The 26,948-nt window shown below is 41.2% G+C and overlaps 1 protein-coding gene across 1 annotated transcript; it reads right to left on the bottom strand.

Annotated features, from left to right (window-relative positions):
- Window positions 1–19,051: 19,051 nt before the first annotated feature.
- On the bottom strand, window positions 19,052–24,496 carry LOC129766702 (uncharacterized). Its single transcript, XM_055767291.1, has one exon. It carries the CDS (start codon window positions 24,494–24,496, stop codon window positions 19,052–19,054), a length of 5,445 nt encoding a protein of 1,814 aa, XP_055623266.1.
- Window positions 24,497–26,948: the final 2,452 nt, after the last annotated feature.

Below are 26,948 nucleotides of genomic sequence, written 5' to 3'. Positions count from 1 at the left end.
TTTATTGCATTGATCGCATAATCTTATGTACGTTCTGATTTTTCTTTTCATGCTAGGGAAATAGTATGTTCGAGAGATTTGCTGAAGATTTTCCTGAATACCTCTGTGGGCGAAATCGTGTTGTCCTCGTATGATTTCGTTCTGGCGTTCTTCGGTAGTGACGTCTTCTAAGGTGATTTGGGATATTCTCATTCTAAAAGTTTTATTTCGGCTAAAATAGTTTTTGTAGACTATTTGAAGAGAAGGTAGGACGGTCTCTGGACAATTGATGCAATTTAATTTTTTTGTATTTGTGTAATCACGTAGTATTCTTAGAAGGGTCGGAACTCCGAAATGTAATTTTGTTATCGTTTTTCTGAACACGCGTGGAAAAATCTCTTCGACTTCTTCACTGTCTGTCTGTCCAATTTTTAAAACTATTTGATTTGAAAATGCATTCAGTGGTTTTAGTGTCATAGGTATGAATTCCGAGTCATCCGTGTCTGCCGAATGAACGGTTGCGTCGTCGGTATCGTTTTCGTCTTCGTTATTATCTGTGTCTTCGTTGAGATTGATCTCTAGGGGAATCCGAGATAGGGAGTCGGCAACAGTGTTTTGTTTGCCTGGTCGGTATTTAATGTCATAGTCGTATTCTTCAAGATCTAATCTCCAGCGGATCAATTTACTGTTGGGGGTTTTCAAATTTAAACCGTAAGTCAAGGGCTGGTGGTCAGTGTATAGTGTGAATTTGCGGCCAAATAAATATGGTCGAAAGTATTTACAGCCCCACCAAATGGCTAGTAATTCCTTTTCGATCGTTGAGAGATTTTCTTCGGATTTGGTTAGAGTTCTCGAGGCGAACGCTACTGGTTTGTCTCGACCTATTATGCCTTGGGATAATACGGCTCCAATCGCGTGGTTAGAGGCGTCTGTGGTTAAGATGAAGTCTCGTGTAAAGTCGGGGTATTGCAGTATGTCGCTACTTGTTAATATATTTTTACATTTGTGAAAAGCTTCAATAAATTCCTCTGAATGATGGACTTCCTCACCTTTCCTCAAACAGTTTGTTAGGGGCTTTGCGATTTTCGCAAAGTCTCTAATGAACTTCCTATAATATCACGCCGAGGAACCCACGGAGTTGTTTCTCATTCTTAGGTAAAGGCCACTCTTTTATTGTTTGTATTTTATTGGGATTAGGCTTAACGCCCTCTGGAGTCACAATATGACCCAGGAAAGCAACTTCTTTTTTCAAGAATTCGCTTTTGTCCAACTGAAGTTTCATGTTAAATCTTTTAAGTCTATCGAAAATTTTACAAAGGCTTTCAATGTGTTCTTGAAGACTGGTGGAGAAAATTATAATGTCATCCATATACACAAGGCATATGGTGCCAATATAATCTCTAAGGACATTATCCATCACGCGTTGAAACGTGGATGGAGCATTCCGAAGACCAAATGGCATCCTAAGGAATTCATAGTGCCCATGCTCCACGCTGAAGGCGGTTTTTGGTATGTCCCGATCTTGAATTTCAATTTGGTGAAACCCACTAGCTAAGTCCAATGTAGAGAAATAGTGACAACGTCCCAGTTTGTCCAATATTTCATTTATATTGGGTATAGGGTACTTGTCTTCGATAGTCTTTTGGTTCAATTTTCTATAGTCTATCACTAGACGCCATTTTCGCTTCCCTGATGCGTCCTCTTTCTTGGGGACAATCCACACCGGGGAAGACCAAGGGCTGCTCGAGTGACGAATAATACCCTGATCGAGCATTTTGCTTATTTGCTGTTGCACTTCAGCTTTATGGCAATAAGGGTATCTATAGGATTTCGAGTGTACCGGTATTTCATCTTTGGTGTTAATTTCGTGTTTAATAGCACTTGTGAAGGTCAAGTTTAGTCCTTCTTGATGAAATATATCGCTGTATTTCTTTATTATTTTGAACAGATTTTGGCGTTCTTCTGAGTTTAGGTGGTCTGAGCGGATTTGTTTCAGCAGTTCTTGAGGGTTATTATTCATTGAATCAGGAGGTGAGACTTCGTCAAAATTGTTTAATTCGGAAAAAATAGGTCTGTTTGAATTAACTTTCACCGCACAATGGCTAGTATTTCTAATCATGACAGTAGCTTTATTATCGGTTGATCGATAGAGTCCTGGAAGGATATTCACGTCGTTTGTTAAGGAGTAAAGTTCTGGAATATAGAAGTCACCGTTCTGTATGTCTATTGGAAGTTTTATAGGAACCTCTTCATTTGCATTCAAGTTGATGTCGTAGGAATTAGGATATTTCCTACTCATCTGGATGGTATAGTCTGGAAATTTAAGTGTGTTAGAAGAAGTGATTATGTCGGCTTCAAGTTCAGTCAATGTTTGATAGCCAATAAGTCCGTCAAAGTAGGGATGAAATTTGAACAAAAAGAATGTGATGGGAGGTTTTCCATCGAAGGGAGAAAATTCAACGGATTCGCTAATGGAATGGGTGCCGTTGATATTTCTGACGAAAGAATGATTTAGTTTGGAAATTTTTAGATTTGCAATTTTCGCAGGATTGATGTAATTTTTGTTAGCGCCACTGTCTATCAAAAATTTCATCTCTCCTATTTTCGTGTTTAATTTTACATATGGGATAAAATTTGTTATCTCCCGTTTGAACTGTCTGAATCCGGTTGAAAATTTAAATCATCTACATTTCCTTCTGTGTTCTCAGATGTCTCATTGGTTTCGATGTTTCCTCCGAAAATGTTTGGATCATTTTCTGAATAGATGTTGTTATGGGGGTCATAGTCTGGGTAATTTCCCTCAACCTTCGCTAAGGCATAATTGTCATTTTCAGCATGTCCATAATCGGGCAAATATGTTTCTTCACAATGTTCGAAATGATAGTTGGGACTTGGGTGAAAAGGATTTAAATTCTGGCGTGGTTTAAAATGGTTATTATTGTTTCTATTCATGTAATTTACGTTCCTACTTCGGATCGAGTGATCCACCTCCATAGGGACTGGTTTGGGAAAATTATTTTGATGGTTTTGTCCAAACTGATTGCGGGGAAAATTAGGATTTGGTTGCTGGGTGAAATTATTTCTGAAAATTGGGGGTCTCTGAATTGGGTTTGGAGAGAAATTAGGTTGCCAATTGATTGGTTTGGGGTTCGGTGGAAAACGGGGTACGTTCACAGGACCATTGTATGGTGCTGAAAATTTAAAAGGATTCACTGGCCGGGTAGGTATGTTTGGAGGAATAGGAGCTCTTGGATGATTAAATGGTTTCGGTGGTAGCATTGGTTTATATGATTTTACATAATTATAGTTTTGCTCCTCCATACAAAGTCGGAGAGCGTCTTTCATTGTAGTGGGGCATTGGGCTCTAATGATTGGTCCTAGCGGCTCTCTTAAGCCAGCGAGGAAAACTTTTAGCCCTATGTCCTGGAAAAATTCTTTCTTTGCTTGTTTCACGGCTGCATTTTGTTCTGTTATGCTCAGATTATTTAATTAAAATTTCCTTGTTTAAAAAAGTATTTTACTTGGTACCGGTTATAAAAATTCACCTTTTTATTCGTTATTAAATCACTAAATATTAAATCACTACACCTAGTCTCTAGGAAATTAAAATATCTTTTTATAAAGTTTTTCACTTGGTACCGGTTATAAAAGAAATCACCTTTTTATTCGTTATTAAATCACTAAATATTAAATCACTATACCTAGTCTCTTTTTGCTTACCTTAATTTTTGCGATATTCCTTCGCTGGTTCTGATCGCTTGGTTTTGTTAGTTGTCCTTGGGGTGCCACTACAATCGATAAGCCGTCGATTCGGTCACACACGCGAACTTCTAACTAAAACCGCAATCCGCACGACTGCGCCACTTACGTTTTTAAATTAAAGGAGAGCGTTTTTAAAAAAGAACTACACTTGTTCACTGTAAGATTAAGACTAACTTTATTATCGCTTCCAGTTTACATGACTTATGATTTATGCCTACTCAATGAGCCGAAGGGAATTTGATACCTACATTCTCGAGTTGCGTACCGTTGCCTGTTATGCTGATTCGTGTTGTGGTGTCTACGTTGAATATGTTATTTCAGTGAAGATGGGACGTTTGGCCAAAAGTGATGATGCCGCTGTTTAGGTTGTTCGAGCTGGTGCATGGCTGGTGTTGCCGTTTGGAATTGACGGTAACTTATATATATATATATATATATATATATATATATATATATATATATATATATATATATATATATATATATATATATATATATATATATATATATATATATATATATATATATATATATATATATATATAAATATATATATAAATGGATTTCTGTCTGTCTGTCTGATTCTTATGGACTCGAAAACTACTGAACCGATCGACATGAAAATTCGTATGTAGGGGTTTTTGGGACCGGGGAAGGTTTTCGTGATAGTTTAAGACCTCTCCCCCTTCTCTGAGGGGGGGGGAGCTGCCATACAAATGAAACTCAGATAATTAATCAAGCAAATGAAACCAAATTAGGCATATGGAGGTTTTAGGAATCGATGAACGATTCTATGGTGGTTAGACACTCCACCCCCCTCTTTAAGGGGGGGCTGCCATACAAATAAAACACAAATTTCTGCATTACTCGAGAAATAATACCGCAAATGAAACCAGATTAGTTATATGTAGGTTTTAGGGTGCAATAAATGGTTCTGTGGTAGTAAGACACTCCACCCCCCTTTCTAAGGGGGAACTGCCATACAAATGAAAGACTAATTTCTGTATAACTCGAGAATTAATCAAGCAAATGAAACCAAATTAGGCATATGAAGGTTTTAGGGTGCAATAAATGTTTATATGGTAGTTAGACACTCCACCCCCCTTTCTAAGGGGGAACTGCCATACAAATGAAAGACTAATTTCTGTATAACTCGAAAACTATTCAAGTAAATGGAGCCAAATTTGGCATGCGAAGGATTTAGGGGACACGAAGCGTTTCTATGGTGAATAGACACTCCCCCCTCTCTCTAAGGGGAGGTGGGGGACTGCCATACAAATGAAGCATAAATTTCTGCATAATTCAAGAACTAATTAAGCAAATGGAACCAAATTTGATATGTGGAGGTTTTAGGTGGCAAGAAACATTTCTCAGGTAGTTCAACACTCCTCCCATCTTTCTAAGAAGGGGGGGGGGTCTGCCATAGAAATAAAACACAAATATCTGCATAACTCGAGAATTTATCAAGAAAATGGAGCCAAATTTGGCATGTGAAGGTTTTAGGGGGCACGAAACGTTTCTATGATGAATACACTCCTCCCCCCTCTCTAAGGGGGGCTGCCATACTAATGAAATACAAACTTCTGCATAACTCGAGAACTAATCAAACACAATTTTGGATGTGAGGATTTTTTGGTATAATTAATGTTTCTATGATGGTAAAAATGTTACACATATTTCAACCAAAAATATTCCAATCAAACATGACCATTGAAAATTTTCGGAAAAGTCTGAAGGAAAAAGGGAAAATTCGGAAAATTAAATTCCTTATGTTCTACAATTGCATAGTGACAAGCGTTGTTAGTTCATTTGATGTTTGCGCTAACGAAATATCGTTATCTTCTTCTATCTATACCAATAAAAATGGATTGCCGAATATGTTGATGAGAGCAAAACTCGATCAAGGAATTGTCCGATTTAGGGTTGTCTTTATTCTATCATATTTTCTGTATCAAACATTTATTCCATGTAACGGAGGAACATGTTATCTGCAAGTGGTTGAAAAAACTTGAACCAGAATTGTGTCAGAGAATAATCTGATATTATAATGATGAGTTTTGGCAGAAGTACTAGGAAATTTATAGTAAAAGGTAAATTCAATGGAGTCGATTAGAAGATCAATCAATGAACAGTTCTGCGATTTGACCCATGAACTTGCGCTTAGTAAAAAACGTGAATGGTTGAAGGTATTGATAGCAAAAACAAATTTTGGGCGGGACGAAGTTTGCCGGGTCAGCTAGTAACTTATAATACTATAAGCATTTGCAAACACTAGCGATAAAATGTTTCCACTAGCGAATTCTTAATTTGAATCAAGTTTCGAAGCACAAAACCCAAACCGAAAGACTGAAAGAGAGTTTGTGTAATTCAGGGAAATGTTGCCTTCTTTCCAATAAAAAAAAGCATAACGCCGACAAAAAATTTTCAACATTGTTAAGACTTCAGAATTCTGACTCAATACACTGATTATATTTAGATAAAAGAAAAAAACATAATTCATCGTAAGGCACGTATGCTAATGCTTCCTTCCCATAACGTTGGCTGGGTGTATGAGTATTGTTATCGTGTTGATATTCAGGAGTTCATTGAAATCGATTTATGAATTTTGAATTCTAATAACTAAAGGTTAAGAATGCATCCATCCCATATGATGAGAATCATTTTGATGATCGGGAAAATGTCACCAAATTATTTATTGTGTTGTATTCGACCATACCTGCAACTAATACTTGGTCATTTGCCAGACGTCTTTACTTTTTTCCATCAAAACATATCAAACAGGAAAGTAAATTCAGTTTCATCGCATTCGAATCACACGCAAATACACTGACTGACTCCAGCAAACAATGTATCATTCATGAACTTATATTTTCTTTCCCCTGTTTGTTATGAAAACCAACCGAGTCAATAAAGCCCAAGCTAATTGAAAGTACGACCGAAACGATGCATTCAAATACCTCCCACCTAGGCGCAACATTTATCATCAGCAATGAACCCCAATGAAAAACAAACCATCCACCATCGGTAGTATAACTTTGCGCCCCAGTCCAGCTGTTCTCTCCCTATTTCCGAAGAAGATCTTCTATTTTCCAATAAACCAGTCAAATAATTCATACCGTAATGCACGCGTCTTCTTCCCCCGTTTTTCCCCTTCCTCGTGGCTGATCTGCATTATTATTAGTCAGTACCGGAGCCCCGTCGGATCGAAGCGGACTGAGCGGCTGAGCGAACGTAAAACACTTGAACCACACTGACAAGCCTTCCCCGCGTAGACGATGGCAGACGACCTATAAATGCCGGGACCGAACTGAATGAAAGATACGTCCAATTGCTCCGCACCGCATCGGGACCCCGCCGCGGTTCGCGCGTTGTTTATTTTTAACACACTCTGCATTTCATTTCGATCCGACCCTATCTCTCGAACTCTCGAACATCATTCCCGGGCCGGGATGCAGCGGTGGAACGCAGCGATCCCAACCGCCACTCCACGGAGATAAGCGTTGATACTCACCTCACTTCAATGGGACGCCGTATCAGAAGCGCTCCAGAGTACTTCCTCTGGATGGCGGGCGGGCGGTGTGTTCTTATCGATCCACTTGAGGGACCACTCTCACATTCCCCAAGACGAAGTCGGGAGAAATCGGCACTGGAAGCGCGCGCGATGGTCAATAATCCTTCTGGGGCTATTCTGAACACACACGAACGCACTTGGGATTTCAAGATCACGATGACGAACAGAAACTGCTGCCTTTTCCGCTCACGACACTTGAAAATCACTTGAAAACTTTTTCATTATAATTTATGATTAGATGGAAGATCACTTCGACAATTTACCCTTCTCTGCACTTGTTCTGACACAAAAGGGTTCTTGACACACGGGTTTCGAGCCTTCTTTTTTACCATGAATGAACTTCGCCGGCGCACAAATCAAGCTGTATGTTTAACACTTTTTTCCTGTATTTAACCAGTTTCACTTTTCATCGATCCAGAACCCATACAGCCTCTTTGCTGTGCTTCACTTTGTTATAATAAATCTTCGTTTATAACACTCTTAATATGTCGACGTAAACTCCTTCAGTAAACATCGATCTATTTTTGAACACCAAAAATCAACAGGTCAAAGCACTTTTCATTCAGACATCAGATTTCACCCCAATTGTTTGGCAAACTTTTTAACAATTCTCACCTTCCTCCCACAGAATACCACAATAAGTTATTAATTAATTATCGTCGTAAAAAATGTTGTCACAAAAAATCACCGTTTTCTCCGTTTGCGACCACAGTCATAACTAACCAATAAGACAGTTAACGAACGCAAACTTCAACTTGTTAACGGCACAACTCAGTCACAGATGGTGGTCAATCAAAATTCAACACTGAAACTTTTAAAATCTTCCTCCGAAAAAAAAATCACAAAATTAGCACTTTTTTATGCGTCTATTCCACGGTTCGCTTCCGAACAATAACAGCGTTTTTCGGAGTGTCTGACTCTCTTCCAGCTTCCATGAAAAAAGTCCGCGCGCGAGATTCCCACGCCGAAAAGGCACTAACATCCACTTTCAGTGACAGTCCGAAACTGAATAGTTCTTGCAGGCGGCCACATAAAGCCCTGCCGCGGAACAACATAAACATAGTTTGGGAGCATTTGTGGCCACTGCTGCGCTTCTCAAACTCACCAACGACTCGCGTTTTTTTGCTCACTCTCCCACCCGGCTCCGGTGGGTTCCCGGGAAAAGAAAGTACGAGAGAGTGAGCTACCGCGCGCGCGGATGTTGCATCGCGGAACGCGCGATGTGGGGTATCAAAACAAAACAAAACATAGGTGCGAACAAGCGCAAAACATGTTTCTGGCTGAATGAAAACATACCGCGCAACATAGCACACTCACTCTCTTGTGAGCCGAGCATCCTCCGAGTGACTGTTGGTCCAATCTCATAATGTGAGTTACCTCTCTCTCGATCAGTGTGTTCTAAAACCACCACAGCATCCAACCAGATCTCGCTGCGCGAGAGAGGCAACGATACGCGGTTGACCTAATGTCACAGTGATCCAATTGGATCAACCCACTTCACCTCTCATTCTCGAGAGTTTTTGGAGAGTCACTGTACTTTTTCTGCCCATTCAAGAAAGCTTCGCGGCGCAGTGAGCATCTCGGAGCATTCCTTACCTCGCCCGTGGGAGTTATCTCTTGCGTCTCCCGAATTCGACAACCTTTTTTTTGTCTTCCAAACTAGCGAAACCATCCATACTAATGAGCTTGCTCGGCACGGCAACGTTCCACCCAGAACTTGGCCGAGTTCACCTCGAGCCGGGTACGCCTCGTAGGAATGTGGTCCTCGAAAAACCAAACCGGTCGCCGTTGACCGCATGCATACACAATGACAGAACAGGTGCACCGTGAAAGAATCAATCATCCGTGAGCCAAGAACCGTCATCAACCTTACAGTCCTTGCAACACAGGCGCATGTCCGTCGCATCATGTCACGAAGGGCAGCAGCAGTCTGCCTCGGGACGAGAAGTGTTATTCATTGTTCTGGTGTCCGTTCACCCCTTCCCTCCTTCGGTTTCCCCGGGCACCGGATCCAGTTTAGTGCCGCTCGTTACATCAACAGCTTCTTGTAAAAATTTATGTAACAACACACGCCCACCTCCGATCCCAATCGCTCCCATGTCTGGGGGTTAAGGCTTCTTCGGTTGAACCGGAATTTCACCGTCACCGTCATCTTATTGATGTTCTTCGTGCGTATGGACGGAATTATTAATCACTCGGCGGTGGAACGGGGTAAACCGGGTCGCCCGCTGAAAAGCTGCCCGGTCTAATCCATGAACAATCAAACAATTATTAGCCGCTTCGTTGTGATGCTTAGCATAGATGATGGGAAGCAAAGATTCGAAAAAAGTGCAGCGCGGGTAGAAGCGAATGCAAAGGAATGAGAAAAGAAACAAGAAACATCCCTATGCAATCACATGCTGCCGAGAGACAGCAGTTCTTGGAAGAATGAAACCGATAAAAGTGAATGGATTTGCCTTATTGATGTTGGAAAATCACAGAAAGTAATAAAAAAATAATATTGCTATTAGACATCACGACTAAGCTTTCGAGTTAGTATAGAAATTTCACAAGTAATGTTTTCATATAAAAATAAGTTATATTTCGAAAATGGCTCTAGTCTTAGGACAAAATGTTAGAAACTATACAAAAAATAGAGGAACGCCTTAAATCGTGTTGTTTGAGTGATATTTGTGAGACTTAAATTTCCATTTCTTTTCGTACGTATATCTCAACATCACAAGAGAACGGATGGTCAGATTTGGGATGTCTTTATATCGTTGTGTTCCTCTCCACCCAGATTAGAATAATAAAAGAATTTTTCGTGATAGTTTGAGACCCCTCCCTCCTCTTTAAGGGGGGGGGGTCTGCCATACAGATTAAACACAAATTTTAACATTACTCGGGAATTGTCAAGCAAATGAAACCAAATTAGGCATATTGAGATTTTAGGGTGCAATAAATGTTTCTATGGTGGTTAGACTCAATAATCCCCCCCCCTTTCTAAATAGGGGCTGCCATACAAATGAAACACAAATTTCTGCATTACTCGAGAATTAATCAAGCAAATGAAAGGCAAAAATTAGGAATATTGAGGTTTTAGGGTGCAATAAATGTTTCTATGGTGGTTAGACCCTCCACCACCCTTTCTAAGGGGAGGCTGTCATACAAATGAAACACAAATTTCTGCATAACTCGAAAGCTAATCAAGCACAATTTGGGATGTGAGGGTTTTTGGGTATGATAAACGTTTCTATAATTGTATGACACCCCTCCATATGGAATGGAGAAGGTCCCATTAAAATATTACACATATTTAAACCAAAAATATTCCAACTAAACATGACAACTGAAAATTTTCGGAAAACTCTGAAGGAAAAAGAGAAAATTCGGAAAATTAAATTTCCATATGTTCTACAATTACATAGTGACAAGCGTTGTTAGTCCATTTGATGTTTGCGCTAGCGAACTGGATCTTTGTTCGAAGCTGGAAATGGATTTTAATGTGATGAAACGCACTCCTATATCTTCTTCTATCTATCCCAAAAAAAGAATCCGGATGTGTTGATAAGAGCAGAACTCGAGAAAGGAAGTGTTCGATTTAGGGCTGTCTTTATTCTATCATATTTTCTGTATCAAACATTTATTCCATGTAACGAAGAAACATGTTATTTGCAAGTGGTTGAAAAATCTTGAACGAGGATCGTGTCTGAAAATAACCTGATATTATAATGATGAATTTTGTTAGAAATACTAGGAATTATATAGTAAAAGGTAAATTCAACGGGATCGATTAAAAGATAAATCAATGAACAGCTCTGCGATTGGACCCATGAACTTGCTCATAGTAAGAAAACGTGAATGTTTGAAAGAACTGATTACAAAAACCAAATTTTGGGCGGGACGAAGTTTGCCGGGTCAGCTAGTATGTACATAAAAATCCTTATAAATATCTAACAAAACCGTCCCCACAGAAATATTAATCATTCGGTCGCTTTTTTTTTGTTTATTTATTAGACTCATAAGCATTTTAGCTGTAACAGAGCCGGTTTTAAATCGTGTACATGTACAAATGGTTATGGTTACATAAAATAAATTGTAAATTACACAGAAGTAGTAGCCATTTAGGCGATAGGTTTTCTGTTCCATTACATTATGTTAAATTACACAGTAGTAGCCATGTAGGCGTAAGGTTATTCTTTCTGTGTTCCATTGCAGACCGGACAGCGGAGACAGTTGATATTGATCATTGTTGGGTTATTAATAGAACAACAGCCCGATGTTTCTTAAGACGCGTCCACATCACGTCAATCGGCCTTGGCCGCCCGGTAAAGCCGGCTAAATGTGGACGTACCACTCGGGCTTGCCGACGTGCCGAAAACCGACTCGAATCAAACTGAACCCAACCCGAAACAAGTGGGTCCGGTTCGAGAAAGTCGAACCAAAACCAAACGAAGTGAATTAGCGTTGAAGACATTGTGCTTCGTGTGTTCGTGACGGCTTCGTGCATCCGATGGGGCTTCGGCTTCGTGCACCCGATGGAGCGTCCACATTACATAACGAACCGAATATGTCGCCTGATACAGGCCGATCGGCATCATTCGGCATAATGTGGACGCGCCTTTACAGAGCAGAGCAGTGCTATTTCTAAAGCCCGAACTGCTCTTTGGGCATGTAGTAGTATATTCGGAAAAAAATGGGGTCTAAAACCGAGAATGATTCACTGGGTATACTCGGCAATTGTGAGACCCAGGTTAAGTTATGCTTCGTTAGTGTGGTGGCCTAAAACAACACAAATATCAGCTCAGAAAAAGCTTGATAAACTACAACGTCTGGCATGCCTATCAATAACTGGAGCAATGCCCAGTATTCCTTCCAAAGCCCTAGATGCTCTTTTATACCTTCTACCCCTGCACCAATATGTGCAACTTGAAGCGGAAAAAGGTGCTCTTAGGCTTAAACGTACGAAACAATTCCAACAAGGAGATCTTAAGGGGCACTTGCAAATCCTGAAAGATTTTCAACTGAATCCTATATTAATCATGAACGAAGACTGGATGGAAACAGAGACTAACTTCAGCGTTCCTTTCAAAGTGATTGAATTCAATCGCAGCGTATGGGAAGAAGGTGGTCCAATAACTCGTCCGGGATCACTCGTGTTTTACACAGATGGGTCAAAAATTGGAAAATCTACAGGAGCTGGGATTACTGGACCAGGGATAGATGTCTCAATTCCAATGGGACAGTGGCCTACAGTTTTTCAAGCAGAAATACATGCTATTCTAACATGTACAAACATTTGTTTGGCTAGGAAACACAGGTATGCCAGTATCTGTATTTTCTCAGATAGCCAAGCAGCTCTAAATGCATTGAAAGCATATACTTGTCAGTCAAAGCTAGTTTGGGAATGTATTCTTTCTTTAAAAAAACTAGCTGTAACTAATGACGTTAATCTATACTGGGTGCCTGGTCACTGCGGTATAGAAGGTAATGAAAAAGCTGATCTTCTAGCAAGATTAGGATCTTCAACTAAATTCGTCGGACCTGAGCCATTTTGCGGATTATCTACATCCTGTCTGAAATCCGAGCTCAAATCCTGGAAAATATCGATGATTGAAGCCAACTGGAGAGCTCTATCAACATCACGACAATCAAGATCATTCATTACACCTTGTAATAGAATAACACGCAGCCTACTCAGCTTGAATAAAGCCGATCTGAGTATGTTGACTGGGCTATTGACCGGACATTGTCCGAGCAGGTATCATCTCAAAAAAATTGGGAAAATAACGGATGATAAATGTCGTTTCTGCAATTTTGATGCTGAAACTTCGGAACATTTACTGTGTCAATGCAGTGTATTGATTCAGCAAAGACTGCGGATTCTTGGAAAGGGCATTCTTATGCCTAACGAGATATGGTCTGCTGAACCAAAAAAGGTAAGAAACTTCTTAAAAGAAGTCATACCTTCTTGGGGGGAGATGCAAAGTCCTAGTGCGACTATCACTTATTCCTTGAGTGATGGAACGAACTGACAGCGCATATATAGTAAACTGGAGTGCACCACAATAGATCAAACTAATGGTCGCAGTGGTTCAATGCTCCTACAGAAGAAGAAGAAGAGCAGAGCAGTTGTATGGATGAATCGATCTTTGTTTCACCGTGGATCGATCTCCATCGCTGATGATGGATGCGCGGAAGTAGTTATTCTATAACAACACAAAGATGGTCAATTGAGGGCCCTGAGTTTGAACTCACGATTGATCGCTTAGTAAGCGAACGCTTAACCAAGTGGCTACGAATACACTCTAGCCTCTTTTCTTTAGTTTATTTAATTTAGCTGAATACGAGAAGAAGCCATTATCTTACATTGCATTCTTAAACATAAGTTTAAATAGTCAGCTTGGCTCGGCGATATTATACTTATCTGTAACATTGCCTGTGGAGACTCGTTGACAAGGGATTCAGATTAGATATCTCATGACCATGAGTTCTCCCTTGGGAAGTTTGTAAGTATTATATAGTGAACTGATCCCAACAGGTTCTGTTTATTTTTCGAAAGAGGAAATGGGAATGGACATTTATATTTTTTTATAAGAAATGCGAAACTTTCCGAAACGAAACTTTAGGAATAATTAAGTGTAGCCATCTTCCAAGTCATCCCCTCTCCTTTGATTTAAATGAGTGCAATCGGCAAATCGGCAGATGTAGAATAATTCTTGATATACATCTAGTCACCTTGTCCGCTACAAAAAAAAAACATGTGAGATCGAATAAGGAAACCAGACCATGGAGTAGAGATGGACAAAGCATTCACCAAAGTGAACCAGTTCTTTTGAACATTGAATATTAGCTGGAACCAATAGCCAACTCACAGCTATTCATGTACTGACATTGATATCGTCAATTGGACATTTTATAATTTGCTTGCAATATTTTTTTACTGGAAAACAAAAAGCGCTTCTCATTTAAAAATCGCAGATTGTATGTAAAAATATGTTTCTCACCCGACAATCCTGTATGTAATAATTCACGCAATTTTTCGTGTTTTTTAATGGGACTCAACCTATTTTCCATCATCCGTTGAATATTATATTTAATGAACTACTAAAGGGTGCGTCACATCAAATTGCATCACGGAAAAAACACTGTGGAAATTCGCCCAGTAGACCGATCCTTTTGAAAATTTTAGACAGAAAATAAAAACTATCAAACAACTTTTGGCATTTTCTTTTTATTCATACTTCGAGCCCAAGCCCGTATGCTCGCACCTTCATCTTTACCCCGTCCATAAGGTTCTGTACAACGTCAGGTTGTAGTTTTTTTTTTTAACAGAAATCCATTTTCTCTTGAAGTCCGCCTCCGATTTAACAACTTTTGGGTTCTTCCGGAGGGCCTGCTTCATAATCGCCCAATATTTCTCTATTGGGCGAAGCTCCGGCGCGTTGGCCGGGTTCATTTCCTTTGACACGAAGGTGACCCCGTTGGCTTCGTACCACTCCAACACGTCCTTTGAATAGTGGCACGAAGCGAGATCCGGCCAGAAGATGGTCGGGCCCTCGTGCTGCTTCAATAGTGGTAGTAAGCGCTTCTGTAGGCACTCCTTAAGGTAAACCTGCCCGTTTACCGTGCCGGTCATCACGAAGGGGGCGCTCCGCTTTCCGCAAGAGCAGATCGCTTGTCACACCATGTACTTTTTGGCAAACTTGGATAGTTTCTGCTTGCGAATCTCCTCCGGAACGCTGAATTTGTCATCTGCGGAGAAGAACAACAGGCCCGGCAGCTGATGAAAGTCCGCTTTGACGTAGGTTCCGTCGTCCATTACCAGGCAATGCGGCTTCGTCAGCATTTCGGTGTACAGCTTCCGGGCTCGCGTCTTCCCCACCACGTTTTGCCTTTCGTCGCCTTCTGAACCTTGTATGTACGCAGGCCCTCCCGCTGCTTGGTCCGCTGGACGAATGAACTTGACAAATTCAACTTATTGGCGACATCCCGGACCGAACTTCTCGGATCACGTCTAAACTGCTTAACTATGCGCTTGTGATCTTTTTCACTGACGGAGCATCTATTTTTGTCGTTCTTCACCTTCCGGTCGATGGTTAGGTTCTCGAAGTATCGTTTTAGTACTCTGCTGACCGTGGATTGGACGATTCCTAGCATCTTACCGATGTCCCGATGTGACAACTCCGGATTCTCGAAATGAGTGCGCAGGATTAATTCACGACGCTCTTTTTCGTTCGACGACATTTTTCCAAATTTATGAAAAATTGACAGTGAAGCATGGCCAAACGATCTATACACTCTTATCTGATTATAAGCGAAAGCTGAAGATATAATTCCTAAAAATTAAATTTCTATACACTCTATACACTCTCTATACACTCTATACATCTATACACTCTTATCTGATTATAAGCGAAAGCTGAAGATATAATTCCTAAAAATTAAATTTCTACAGCGTTTTTTCCGTGATGCAATTTGATGTGACACACCCTTTATTAAATCAGAGAAAAAATCCCGTAACAACATTTTTAAATTTTTACAAACATTCCGGTAATGGTTATCACAATAACACGTACACGAATGTAAAAGGATTTTAAACAATGGATAGAAATCACCGAAAATACATTTTTTTCAATTTGCTTTCTCACTAGAAAATGATTCGTTTATTCCATTCATGAATTATTTCAGTTCCCTCCGGATTTTTTTTTGTTTGATATTGATAAAAATACTTTAAATTGAAAATAGAAAGCTTTCCCGAGAATCGAATTTGATTGCAATGATTGCAATGTTGAGCGTTATTTAAATGCCTTAACTACCTCGTTTTGATTGGCCCACGGTTTCACGGTTTCCCCAAAACAGCCATCAAAACCAAGCAGCGCTGGAGAAATCTACATTGCAAGTACTTTAAAGTCGGGGGTGTTTTGTTCCGACTGAAATGTGTTTCCCCAACACAAACTTCAAATCCAAGGAGCGTGGAGAAATTAGCATTGCGAATACATGTAAGTCGGGGGCATTTTTGTTCCGACTGAAATGTGTTTCCCTAACACAAACTTCAAATCCATGAAGCGTGCGGAAATTGGCATTACGAATACACGTATATCGGGGCCATTTTTGTTCCTACTGAAATGTCTTTCCACAACATAGTCTTCAGAACCAAGGTGTCTAGGGAAATTGGCATTGCAAATTCATGCAGATCGGGGGTATTTTTCTTCCAACTGAAATGTGTTTCCCTAACACGGACTTTAAGTCCAAGGAGCGTGTGGAAATTGGCATTACGAATACATGTAAGTCGGGGGCATTTTTGTTCCGACTGAAATGTCTTTCCACAACATAGTCTTCAGAACCAAGGTGTCTAGGGAAATTGGCATTGCAAATTCATGCAGATCGGGGGTATTTTTCTTCCAACTGAAATGTGTTTCCCTAACACGGACTTTAAGTCCAAGGAGCGTGTGGAAATTGGCATTACGAATACATGTAAGTCGGGGCCATTTTTGTTCCTACTGAAATGTCTTTCCACAACATAGTCTTCAGAACCAAGGTGTCTAGGGAAATTGGCATTGCAAATTCATGCAGATCGGGGGTATTTTTCTTCCAACTGAAATGTGTTTCCCTAACACGGACTTTAAGTCCAAGGAGCGTGTGGAAATTGGCATTACGAATACATGTAAGTCGGGGGCATTTTTGTTCCGACTGAAATGTGTTTGCCTAACACAGACTTCTAAACCAAGATGTCATCATACCAAACGTAAAAGGACTACCATTAAATTTACTTGTAAGGAAGAACATAGTATATCACAATGCATGAATTGTCCTTATATGTTATTGTTTCGAATTTCAACCAGTTTTCACGCCGTTCCAAATGGATTTTCCGGTAAGGGGTTTCCGAGTTCGTGACTGTACCCTTTTTACCTGCACCTGCACTTTTCTTCCAGTTTGAACAGAGGTCAATTTTAAGACCTATTTGACTCGTTTACACGAAGTGACAACATTAAAACACAGTTTAATTTGATGCACAAATGGTTTATTTAACACAAACGATTATTTATTCTACTCGACTATTATTCAAACTTCGTATAATTAAACCTAAAATTTGGCTGCTTTTCGGCGGCTGACTTGCACTGCTAATGGCTGAAGTTTTTGTACTACTACTACTATTGTCGCTCACGTGCGCTATTTTTCAATGAGCGGTAAAGAGAGAGAGAATCGCAATCCACTCAACAATATTGGATTTCCTACTAATTCCGTTAATTTTCAGCTTGGTGTACACTGGCGGGGATATTCTAGATTGGCTATCATCGGTCTAACGTTTAGTTAAATTCAACCCGAATTGAATTAACTTAATGTCTTCCTATTCGAATCCTATGCTTTGATACCAGTTATTATACAATCTTTTTACTCACAAAGCAAATATATTGAATTCAATTGAATTCGGAAATTGTTCCATTTGTGGAGGCGATCTGGCGTAGTGGTATCGTCCATACCTCTCACGCTAAAGGTCACGAGTTCAATTCTCACTCCCGACATTCTTCTAAAAATGGCAGTAAAAGTGACAAACCAGCTAAAATGTGCCGAAAGTCATTATAATAGAGAAAAAACAAGAAGTGGGTTATATCTGTGATATAACCGCAAGGTAAACGTAGGACTACCGTTGGCTCGGTAATCATTTATTTGAAATTGCATCTGAATCAATTCTAAATGAATGAATAAATGAATATTTTGAAAGATGCTGAAAGTTTTCTTGTTAGTTTGTGGTTTTATGAGTAAAAGTATGGAACTGTTATTAACATAAAAGTCAACTCTTTCGACTTGTTGTTGGTCCCGAAACGAACCGATGGAATTTGAGTGGCCTTGTAAAAGCAATTGAAGATGTTTGATACATGATTCACTTTTGTTTTCGTGAGAATAATACGAGATTTTTCATGATCACTCCATGCGCAGAACAGAAACTGAGGGCGCCACTTCACGGTGAAAACGGAATAATGTCTATACAACTTTGCATAAAATTCGCCATTTTACAATGTGGTATATATATTTTGAAGGATGGCTTGGTATAAGTGTTGTAACTTAATTTTTTTTTCAACTAGATAAACGATAAGTAGCATGTTGTTGGGGCGCTGGTTCTCCGGATTGGTGATCTTTTCACGGCGGAATCTGGTCCGTTGAACGGTAGAAGTTTACCGTAATAAAAGCGCGAACGGTAACACGTGGTACACTATTGAAATTTTATTCGTAGCGAAATGGAAACAGAACTATCTTATCCGACGGTTTTTGTTAGACTGATCTGCTCGATAAAACTGATAGTGGTTATCGAGGCAGAGTGTTTCATCTCGATAACGAGATGCGAGAGAATCCTATCTCCTATTACTACTCTCCTCCGCTTTTCGTCATGCAAAACGGATTGAGTGACTAAATATAATTATGGCAAATTCTATTAGGGTCAGCTTGTTAATTGTGGTAAGTGCCCAAACATTCCGCCCACCATTGAAATCTTGATTTCAATCATAATTTATAGATAGAGATAAATAATTCGCTTTTCTAACTACATATAAGGATACATTTCAATAAATTCATCAATACTGCATCTTCTGGAACAACGTAGTAGGGTGGTAGATCGGATCTTGAGGTATCTTCAGCGGGGGTTGCCAGATAGGTTGACATCTTCCTCTTGACGAATAGGGTGGTCCAAGTCCAGGTATCCTGCCAATTCGGTTGACTTTAGGTCGGGGATTACAATTTTCAAGGAAGCGTATTAGATACTTAACTTGCGAGAGGACCATTAGGTCCCCTCCCATCCAACATTGCGTTTGTTGCTGGCACCTCGAACGTCTGGAACGCTGCCGTCTCTCGGTCTGGTAGATTGTCAGCAATAGGCAGAACGCAAATACGTGTGATTGCCCGTTTGTAGATGCCGTCTTTCGTGCGGATGCTGACAACGCGGATGAGTCCATCGCTGCCGGGAAATACTTCCACTACTCGACCAAACCGCCACTTTTGCGGTGGCAGGTTCTCTTCGCGAACTAATACCATCGTACCGATGCGAATGTTGTCTCGTACTTTGGTCCATTTGGTTCGCTGTTGTAATCCCGACAGATATTCGGTTGACCACCGTTTCCAGATGCGGCGAAGATATTCTTGGATCATTTGCCACTGCGATAAGCGATTGGTGGGTATTTCTTCGTACGATGGCTCCGGTATAGCAGTAAGGGGCCTGTGCACCAAGAAGTGGCCCGGAGTGAGGACGTCTAGATCTTCGGGATCGTTGCTGAGCTGCGTGAGAGGCCTGGAGTTGAGGAGTGCTTCGATTTGTACGAGTAGTGTTGTAAATTGCTCGGTGTTGGCCATGGCGTTTGCGAGTGTACGATGAAGATGTGTCTTCAGCGACTTGACAGCCGCCTCCCAGATGCCGCCGAAATGTGGTGACCTCGGAGGAATAAACGAAAACTGAATCCCATTTTCAGTACAATGACGGGTGGTTTCCATGCGGTTCTGCTGGGAGCTAAATAAGTAGACAAATTCGTTTAGTGTTCGCCGTGCTCCAACAAAATTAGTCGCATTGTCGCAGTAGATCGTCTTGGGTATCCCTCGTCGTGCTGCGAATCGCTTTAGGCAAGCGATGAACGAATCGGTGGACAAATTTCCCACCAATTCAAGGTGGATTGCCTTGGTAGAAAGGCAAACAAATACAGCCACAAATACTTTCAACGGTGCGGACTTGCGGGTAGGTGGCCGAAGATAAAAGGGACCACAAAAGTCCACTCCGGAGTTTAGAAACGGCAAAGCTGGAGTTACACGAACAAGGGGTAAATCTGCCATGACTTGGTCGGAAGAATTAGGACGTGTGCGGAAGCAGGTCACGCATTCGTGTGTGATTTTTCTAGTAAGATCGCGTAAACGTAACGGCCAAAATTTTGTGCGAACGATGGCGGCCAAAAGTGTCGGTCCGGCGTGTAAGCGGTTCAGATGATAATGGCGAACAACTAATAAGGTGAACGGATGTTTATGGTCCAAAATCATTGGCTGTTTCTGGGCGTAGGGTACAGCTGCGTGGTTGAGACGACCACGAGTGCGAAGTACACCATCGACGAGTACTGGAACGAGCGCTTTCAGCTTGGAGGTTGGTTTCACGTGACCGGTTGTTCGGATGGATTGTAAATCAGCAGCGAACGATTCCTGCTGGGAGAGTTTCACTAGACATATTAACGCTTCTTCTAGCTCGGCTGTTGATAGTGGTCCGGAACTTCTGGATTGTCGATTTTGCTTGGTTGCATTCCTGCAGAATCTACGTATGTAGGCTACTAAGCGAACTAAATTTGAGAGAGACGATTTAATTGAAAATACAGTGCTATGTACGACGGCAGGAAGAGCCACTACTGGTGTCTCTTGCAGTTGTTCTTGAGTGAAAATGTTGTCTGATGTCCGAATAATCTCGGGCCAGAATCTATTTGGCTGTTGCAACCATGGAGGCCCTTGCCACCATAGTGAATGGTCGATCAGCTCTTTGGCTGGCATACCCCTAGATATGACATCTGCCGGATTTTCGACACCGGAAACGTGTCCCCAGACACCTGAAGCGGTAATTTGCTGGATTTCAGCCACTCTATTGGAAACGAACTTTTTCCAGCGCGATGGCGATGCTGCTAGCCAATGCATAACAATCATTGAGTCCGTCCAGAAGAACGGACGGGCTGCAACTTGCAGACTGCTTTCCACCTTCTCGAATAAGTGACTTAATAGAAGCGCTCCACAGAGCTCAAGCCGTGGCAATCGAATAGTGAGTTCGAGTTTTTCAGTCGCCTTAGGGGCGACTTTCGATTTTGCTGTGAGCAAATGTACAGAAACTACTCCAGTTGCAGAAATAGTTCGAAGAAATATACACGCACCGTATGCGCTTTCCGAAGCATCGCTAAAGCCGTGCAGTTCTGTACTGACAGGATCTGTGATTGGTGCCGCCCACCGTGGAACAATAAATGTGTCGAGAATTTCAAGATCTTTCCGGAACTCTTTCCAGAATTGTTGATGATTTTCCTTCAAAGGGTCATCCCAGGAAACTTTCGCTTTCCACAGCTCTTGCATAAAGAGCTTGGAGCGTAGAACGATTGGCCCCAATAGACCAAGAGGGTCGAATAAACGTGCTGCTTCGGACAATACCAAGCGTTTGGTAATCGGCGCTTCGTAGGACCAATCAGGTATCTTAAAACGGAAAACGTCGTCGACTGGCTGCCACAGTAAACCAAGAGTTTTTACTTGTGTACTCGATGAATCGAGCTCCAATAAATTTCTTTCTTCGCGAAGCTCCACCGGAATATTTTGAAGAATAGTCACGCTGTTGGATGCCCATTTATGCAATTTAAATCCCGCAGATTGCAAAAGATCGTTCAGTTGGTGGCAGAGTTTGATTCCTTCTTCTTCGGAATCTACCCCACAAAGTAGATCGTCAATATAAAAATCCTTAACGAGGACTTTGGCTGCGTCGGGATGGGCCAATTCACCATAAGTGGCGAGTTGTTTCAGGGCGCGGGTTGCTAGATATGGGGCCGATGCGGTGCCGTAAGTGACCGTCAGCAATTCGAAGGTTTGAATGGGTTCCGACGGAGAAGACCGGAAGACGATGCGCTGGAGCAAACGATCGCTGGGATATACCAGCAGTTGTCGGTACATTTTCTCCAAATCACTCACAATTACGAAACGAGGTATGCGAAATCGTAATATGATGCTATACAGTTCGTCTTGAACTACCGGTCCCACCATCAAAGCGTCGTTCAGCGAGATGCCGGAATCGGAGGGACATGAAGCATCGAAAACAACGCGGAGTTTCGTTGTAGCACTATCTGCTCGAATAATGCCATGATGAGGCATGTAGTAGATTTTCTCTCCAGGTTTTGAAACATCGTTGGTTGGATCGATCAGGATCATGTGTCCCAAGTGTACGTACTCCTTAATAAAAGCTTCGTATGCTTCCATCAGCTGAGGATTAGCATGGAGACGCCGTTCAAGCGATAGAAAACGACGGATTGCAATGTCTCTGGAGTTTCCTAATTTCTCTAGAACATCTGGTTTCTTAGGTAAAGAAACCACAAACCGTCCGCTGGGATCTCGTGTCGTGGTAGCGGTGAAGTGAGATTCACATTTCCGTTCCTCCACGGAAAGAGTTTCATTCGAATGGCACGACTCAATTTCCCAGAAGCGAGTAAGTTGTTTTTCCAGCTCAGCATTACTACATACGAAAGTGCTGGCTGGTCTCGTTGACTGCAATTTGTTGCATTTACCGGAAACTATCCACCCGAAAACGGTTTCTTTTAGATGGGGTAGTTCCGGTCCGAGGTCGACAAAACCATCACACAGTAGATTAAAATAGATGTCTGCACCAATGATGACATCTATTTGGTTGGGCTCAAAGAACTGAGGATCGGCTAGCTGGATATGCGATGGGATGTTCCAATTAACTATGGACACTTGATTCGATGGCAAAATAGGTTTAAATTCCGGTAAAATGTGGAATTTGAGATCGACGACAAAATCCGTACAGCGTGAACGGATGGTTGCCATCGCCGATTGTTTCGAGTTTGCAGTGCTTTGTCCAATACCTTGGAATGCGAGAGGATCGTGTTTCCGATTTAGTGCCAATTTCTGCGCCAATTGTTCGCTCATCAAATTTCGTTCGGAGCATCCATCCAAAAGGGCTCTTGCAAATAAAGTATTTCCGTAATAATCTTCTATCTTAACGACGGCGGTCGCGAGAAAAACGACACTGCTATCGGCTGGTACACTAGCGGGCAAGGCTACTGGCATGTGGGTGGAGGTAGTGGATTTCATTGACGGTGCAGTTACGGGCGTGGTAGCATATGTTTGCGATTGCGAAGTAGATGGATTGTTTGCGTTTGGTGCGATTGAATTTGATCGATGTTGATGTATTATGGAGTTAGATGGTTGCGATTGCGATGGTTCTTGTCCTGAGTTGGAGGTGTTGCTTGCTGGTCGCAGATGTAGCATCGTATGATGTCTTTGACCGCAAACACGACAAGCTGAGCTAGGACAAGCCCGCACCAAATGGGAGGAAGAAAGGCAATTTAAACACAAACCAGCCTTTTTGACTGATTCAAGTCGTTGGGAAGGAGTCATTTTATTGAATGAAATACATTTGAAAGGAGAGTGGAAAGGATTTTGACAGTGTGGACAAACTTTCTGGAGGAGCGTGGTTGTTGTGAGTGTAGAACCAATTTTCGACTTCATTACCATCCTACTATGTTCTGAACGATAGACTGACGCAATAGATTTCGAGGAAGTGAGGGGTTGTAGGGTTGCCAGATGATCCCGGAGAAACTTTAACAATTCTTCGTAGATTGGTGCTTCACGTGAATTATGTACTCGTTCCCACAGCCTCTGTGTTTCTTTATCGAGACGTTTATACAACAAATGAGCGATGAGATGCGACCACCCTTCAGTTTTCAGACCGATTTTCTTGAGTTGTAACAGGCTGCGTTCGTACGAGTCGATGAGACCAACTAGAGCGTCGTACGATTCCCGCTTGATCGGCTCAGCGTCGAGGAAACTGTCCATCAAGGTTCGAGCGATGACCTTTTTGTTCTCAAAACGTTGTTCCAACATTTCCCATGCTACATCAAAATTGTCTGTAGTCACCTCAATTGACTCCACCAAAGTTCTGGCTTCTCTCGTCACCACCGATAACAGATAGTTGAATTTATCAATGGGCGAGAGCGTCGTATCTTTGGCAATCATGCTCTGAAAAGCATCACGGAAACCTAACCAATCTTTAACACTGCCGTCGAAGGATGGAATTTTAAAAACTGGGAGGTGAACACGGGAGGATGAGGTTTGGCTGGGCGGATGGGGAGTGGAGGCTACAGCTGTCGGTTGGATTCTATGCGACATAAGAAAATCTTTGATATCGAAATAACGGTCTTCAAAATCTAACCGTGACTTTCGATTGGCGACATCTACATCCTTCCTCACTTGATCTTCTTTTTCATCGGACCCAGTCAACTTCAAATCTTGATCTTGCCGAGCTTCAATTTTTGCCCTGTTCTCACGAAAATCTTTGAACAGGACCTCCAAATGCTCCAATCGGGAAACAATTCTCCTATGATCCCGCTCTAGGACGAAATTTTCAATAAAGGATTCCAAATTGGACAATGAATCAATATAACCACGTTCAGCCTTTGTCAATTCACGTAACGACGCCATTGTTGAATAAACCTCTTATCGCTCGCAAATCGGATTGATATTAGAATTCTAGCACGTTCTGCTTTCCACGTTTTATCAATTGTACCACAATTTGTTCAAAATATATCGAAATGCGCATGCAAACTTTATTTCTTCGTCAAAAAATGTTCGTACCTTGATGCTGTATGTACTCACGCTGCCGTCTATTGTTCACCGACCCACGCCAATCTTGCCACAAACAGGAGGATGATGTAGAATATGCCAATTTGCTCCGTGTCTGCGGGATGCTAGTAATCGTGGTTCAGATATGTTGCAAAAAGTCCATGCAGCTCGTCTACTGGATCTGGGATCGCCGATCTGGTCAACCGATGCCGCAGGAACAATGGCACAAAGGACCAGCAACTACAATGGTGGTATTGTCACCACACACAATGTGTTCCTTTTCCCGCCAATAATTTCGATCACGCCAATCCGGTTCATCGAAGGACCATTAAATGTTGGGGCGCTGGTTGTCCGGATTGGTGATCTTTTCACGGCGGAATCTGGTCCGTTGAACGGTAGAAGTTTACCGTAATAAAAGCGCGAACGGTAACACGTGGTACACTATTGAAATTTTATTCGTAGCGAAATGAAAACAGAACTATCTTATCCGACGGTTTTTGTTAGACTGATCTGCTCGATAAAACTGATAGTGGTTATCGAGGCAGAGTGTTTCATCTCGATAACGAGATGCGAGAGAATCCTATCTCCTATTACTACTCTCCTCCGCTTTTCGTCATGCAAAACGGATTGAGTGACTAAATATAATTATGGCAAATTCTATTAGGGTCAGCTTGTTAATTGTGGTAAGTGCCCAAACACATGTGTTGCGCTGAAAATACTGCAAATCCTTCTTGTATCGGCCCTTACATTATCAATGATATAATCCAACTTAATGTGATATCGATTCCATCACAATTAACCACAGTATTCATAACCTGTATGCATTATCAAACTCAAAATTTTCGAAGATTATCAACGATTTTGGTCCAATCGCATGTTGAAATCATCGTAAATATACAAAGCCCTAACTTTCTTACCATATACTGAAGACATTTAATGGTTGGAATGAATCTAAATAGAAATAAAATGAATAATCACGACCAAATCTTGCTTTTCAGTGCGTAGAATAAATAAACATCTTCACTTTTGTGGTTCTGAACTCTAATGTAGGTGTCGCATGAGCTGATTCAGCTTTGCGTAAATTCGTCAATTGGATTGCATCACGGGAACACCAAGTCGAATGCGTAAATGCGAATATTCCTTCGCTTGGACGCATTCACACGCAAACAATTTTTCATGACTGTTCCATGCGAGAGCAGAACAGAAACTGATGCGAGTAGAAGTACTCACGCCTTGCATGTGTCCGCTATGGTTTCCCAAACACTAAAGCAAGCGAGCAAAAGAAGTCGCAGCCTGCATGTATTCGCTATGATGGTTTCTCCAGGTGTCTAGATTTTGCGTCCGTGTTCGGGAACACATTGCGATCACCAATCATCATCAATTAGCAATGATGATTTCAATAGCATGCTTTCAAAGCAATTTTTAAGCTATTGAAACAGTTTTTTGGACCAATAAGTGACAATCATATAACTCGTTGACATTTTATCTTCCTGATGAAGTGATTATTATACCGCTCCATTCAGCCGGTAAAGAGGTAACGGTTGTTGGGTATTGTTTGTTAACTTCACCAGTGTTAACCGAGTGATGATGGCAGAAGGATGGTAAACAGTCGTTGGATGGTGCGTATCAGATAAAATATACCGAAGTGGAACGAGATATGATGAAAACCGTCTTCTGTAATCCCAGACGAGATGCCCCTGTGTTATGTATCGACGAAATAAAGAAAAAAAAATCACCAATGTAATATAAGATAATTACCAATACCGAACACAATTATCAATTTTTCTCATCAGTAAAAACATGTTACTTTAATATAGAGAAAACATATTTGAATTGGAAAAGGTAATTGTTTTTCTTTATAATTTTTACTTTCTGAGTGTTTATTCAACCCAATGCGAATTTCAATTGGGCTAACAACACCTAATACTGTATGTAGAGGATATGGGAAATCACTTTTTCTAATATTTCTTTACTTTTCCAATTTTTCTCGCCGTATAAACTTCCCTTGGGTGAAAATGAACACAACAAAACAGACAGCTTAAACCAAACGACCATTCTCGAGTGTGTTCCCGACCTTGGTTTTTAATTTTAAGAAATTAAAATAAATCGTTTCATACATCAAGTTATTTTTAACATAACTGCCGCCATATACAATTTTACACTTACACTTGGGCTAAATTTTTCACAATGAACGATCGGTCATTGATATGAAATTTCACGAAGCAACCCCCGAATTACATATATTTGCAATGCCGATTTCACCCAGGCATTTTCTTCAATATAAAAGTTGTGATGGAATGCCGAAATCGAT

This window comes from Toxorhynchites rutilus, chromosome 2 (genome assembly GCF_029784135.1).
Source record: "Toxorhynchites rutilus septentrionalis strain SRP chromosome 2, ASM2978413v1, whole genome shotgun sequence".
Lineage (NCBI taxonomy): Eukaryota > Metazoa > Arthropoda > Insecta > Diptera > Culicidae > Toxorhynchites > Toxorhynchites rutilus.
This window is presented reverse-complemented; position numbering and strand designations above follow the sequence as displayed.

Excerpts from the sequence above, each read along its gene's own strand:
- LOC129766702 (XM_055767291.1), bottom strand. The coding sequence starts at position 24,496 with ATGGCGTCGTTACGTGAATTGACAAAGGCTGAACGTGGTTATATTGAT.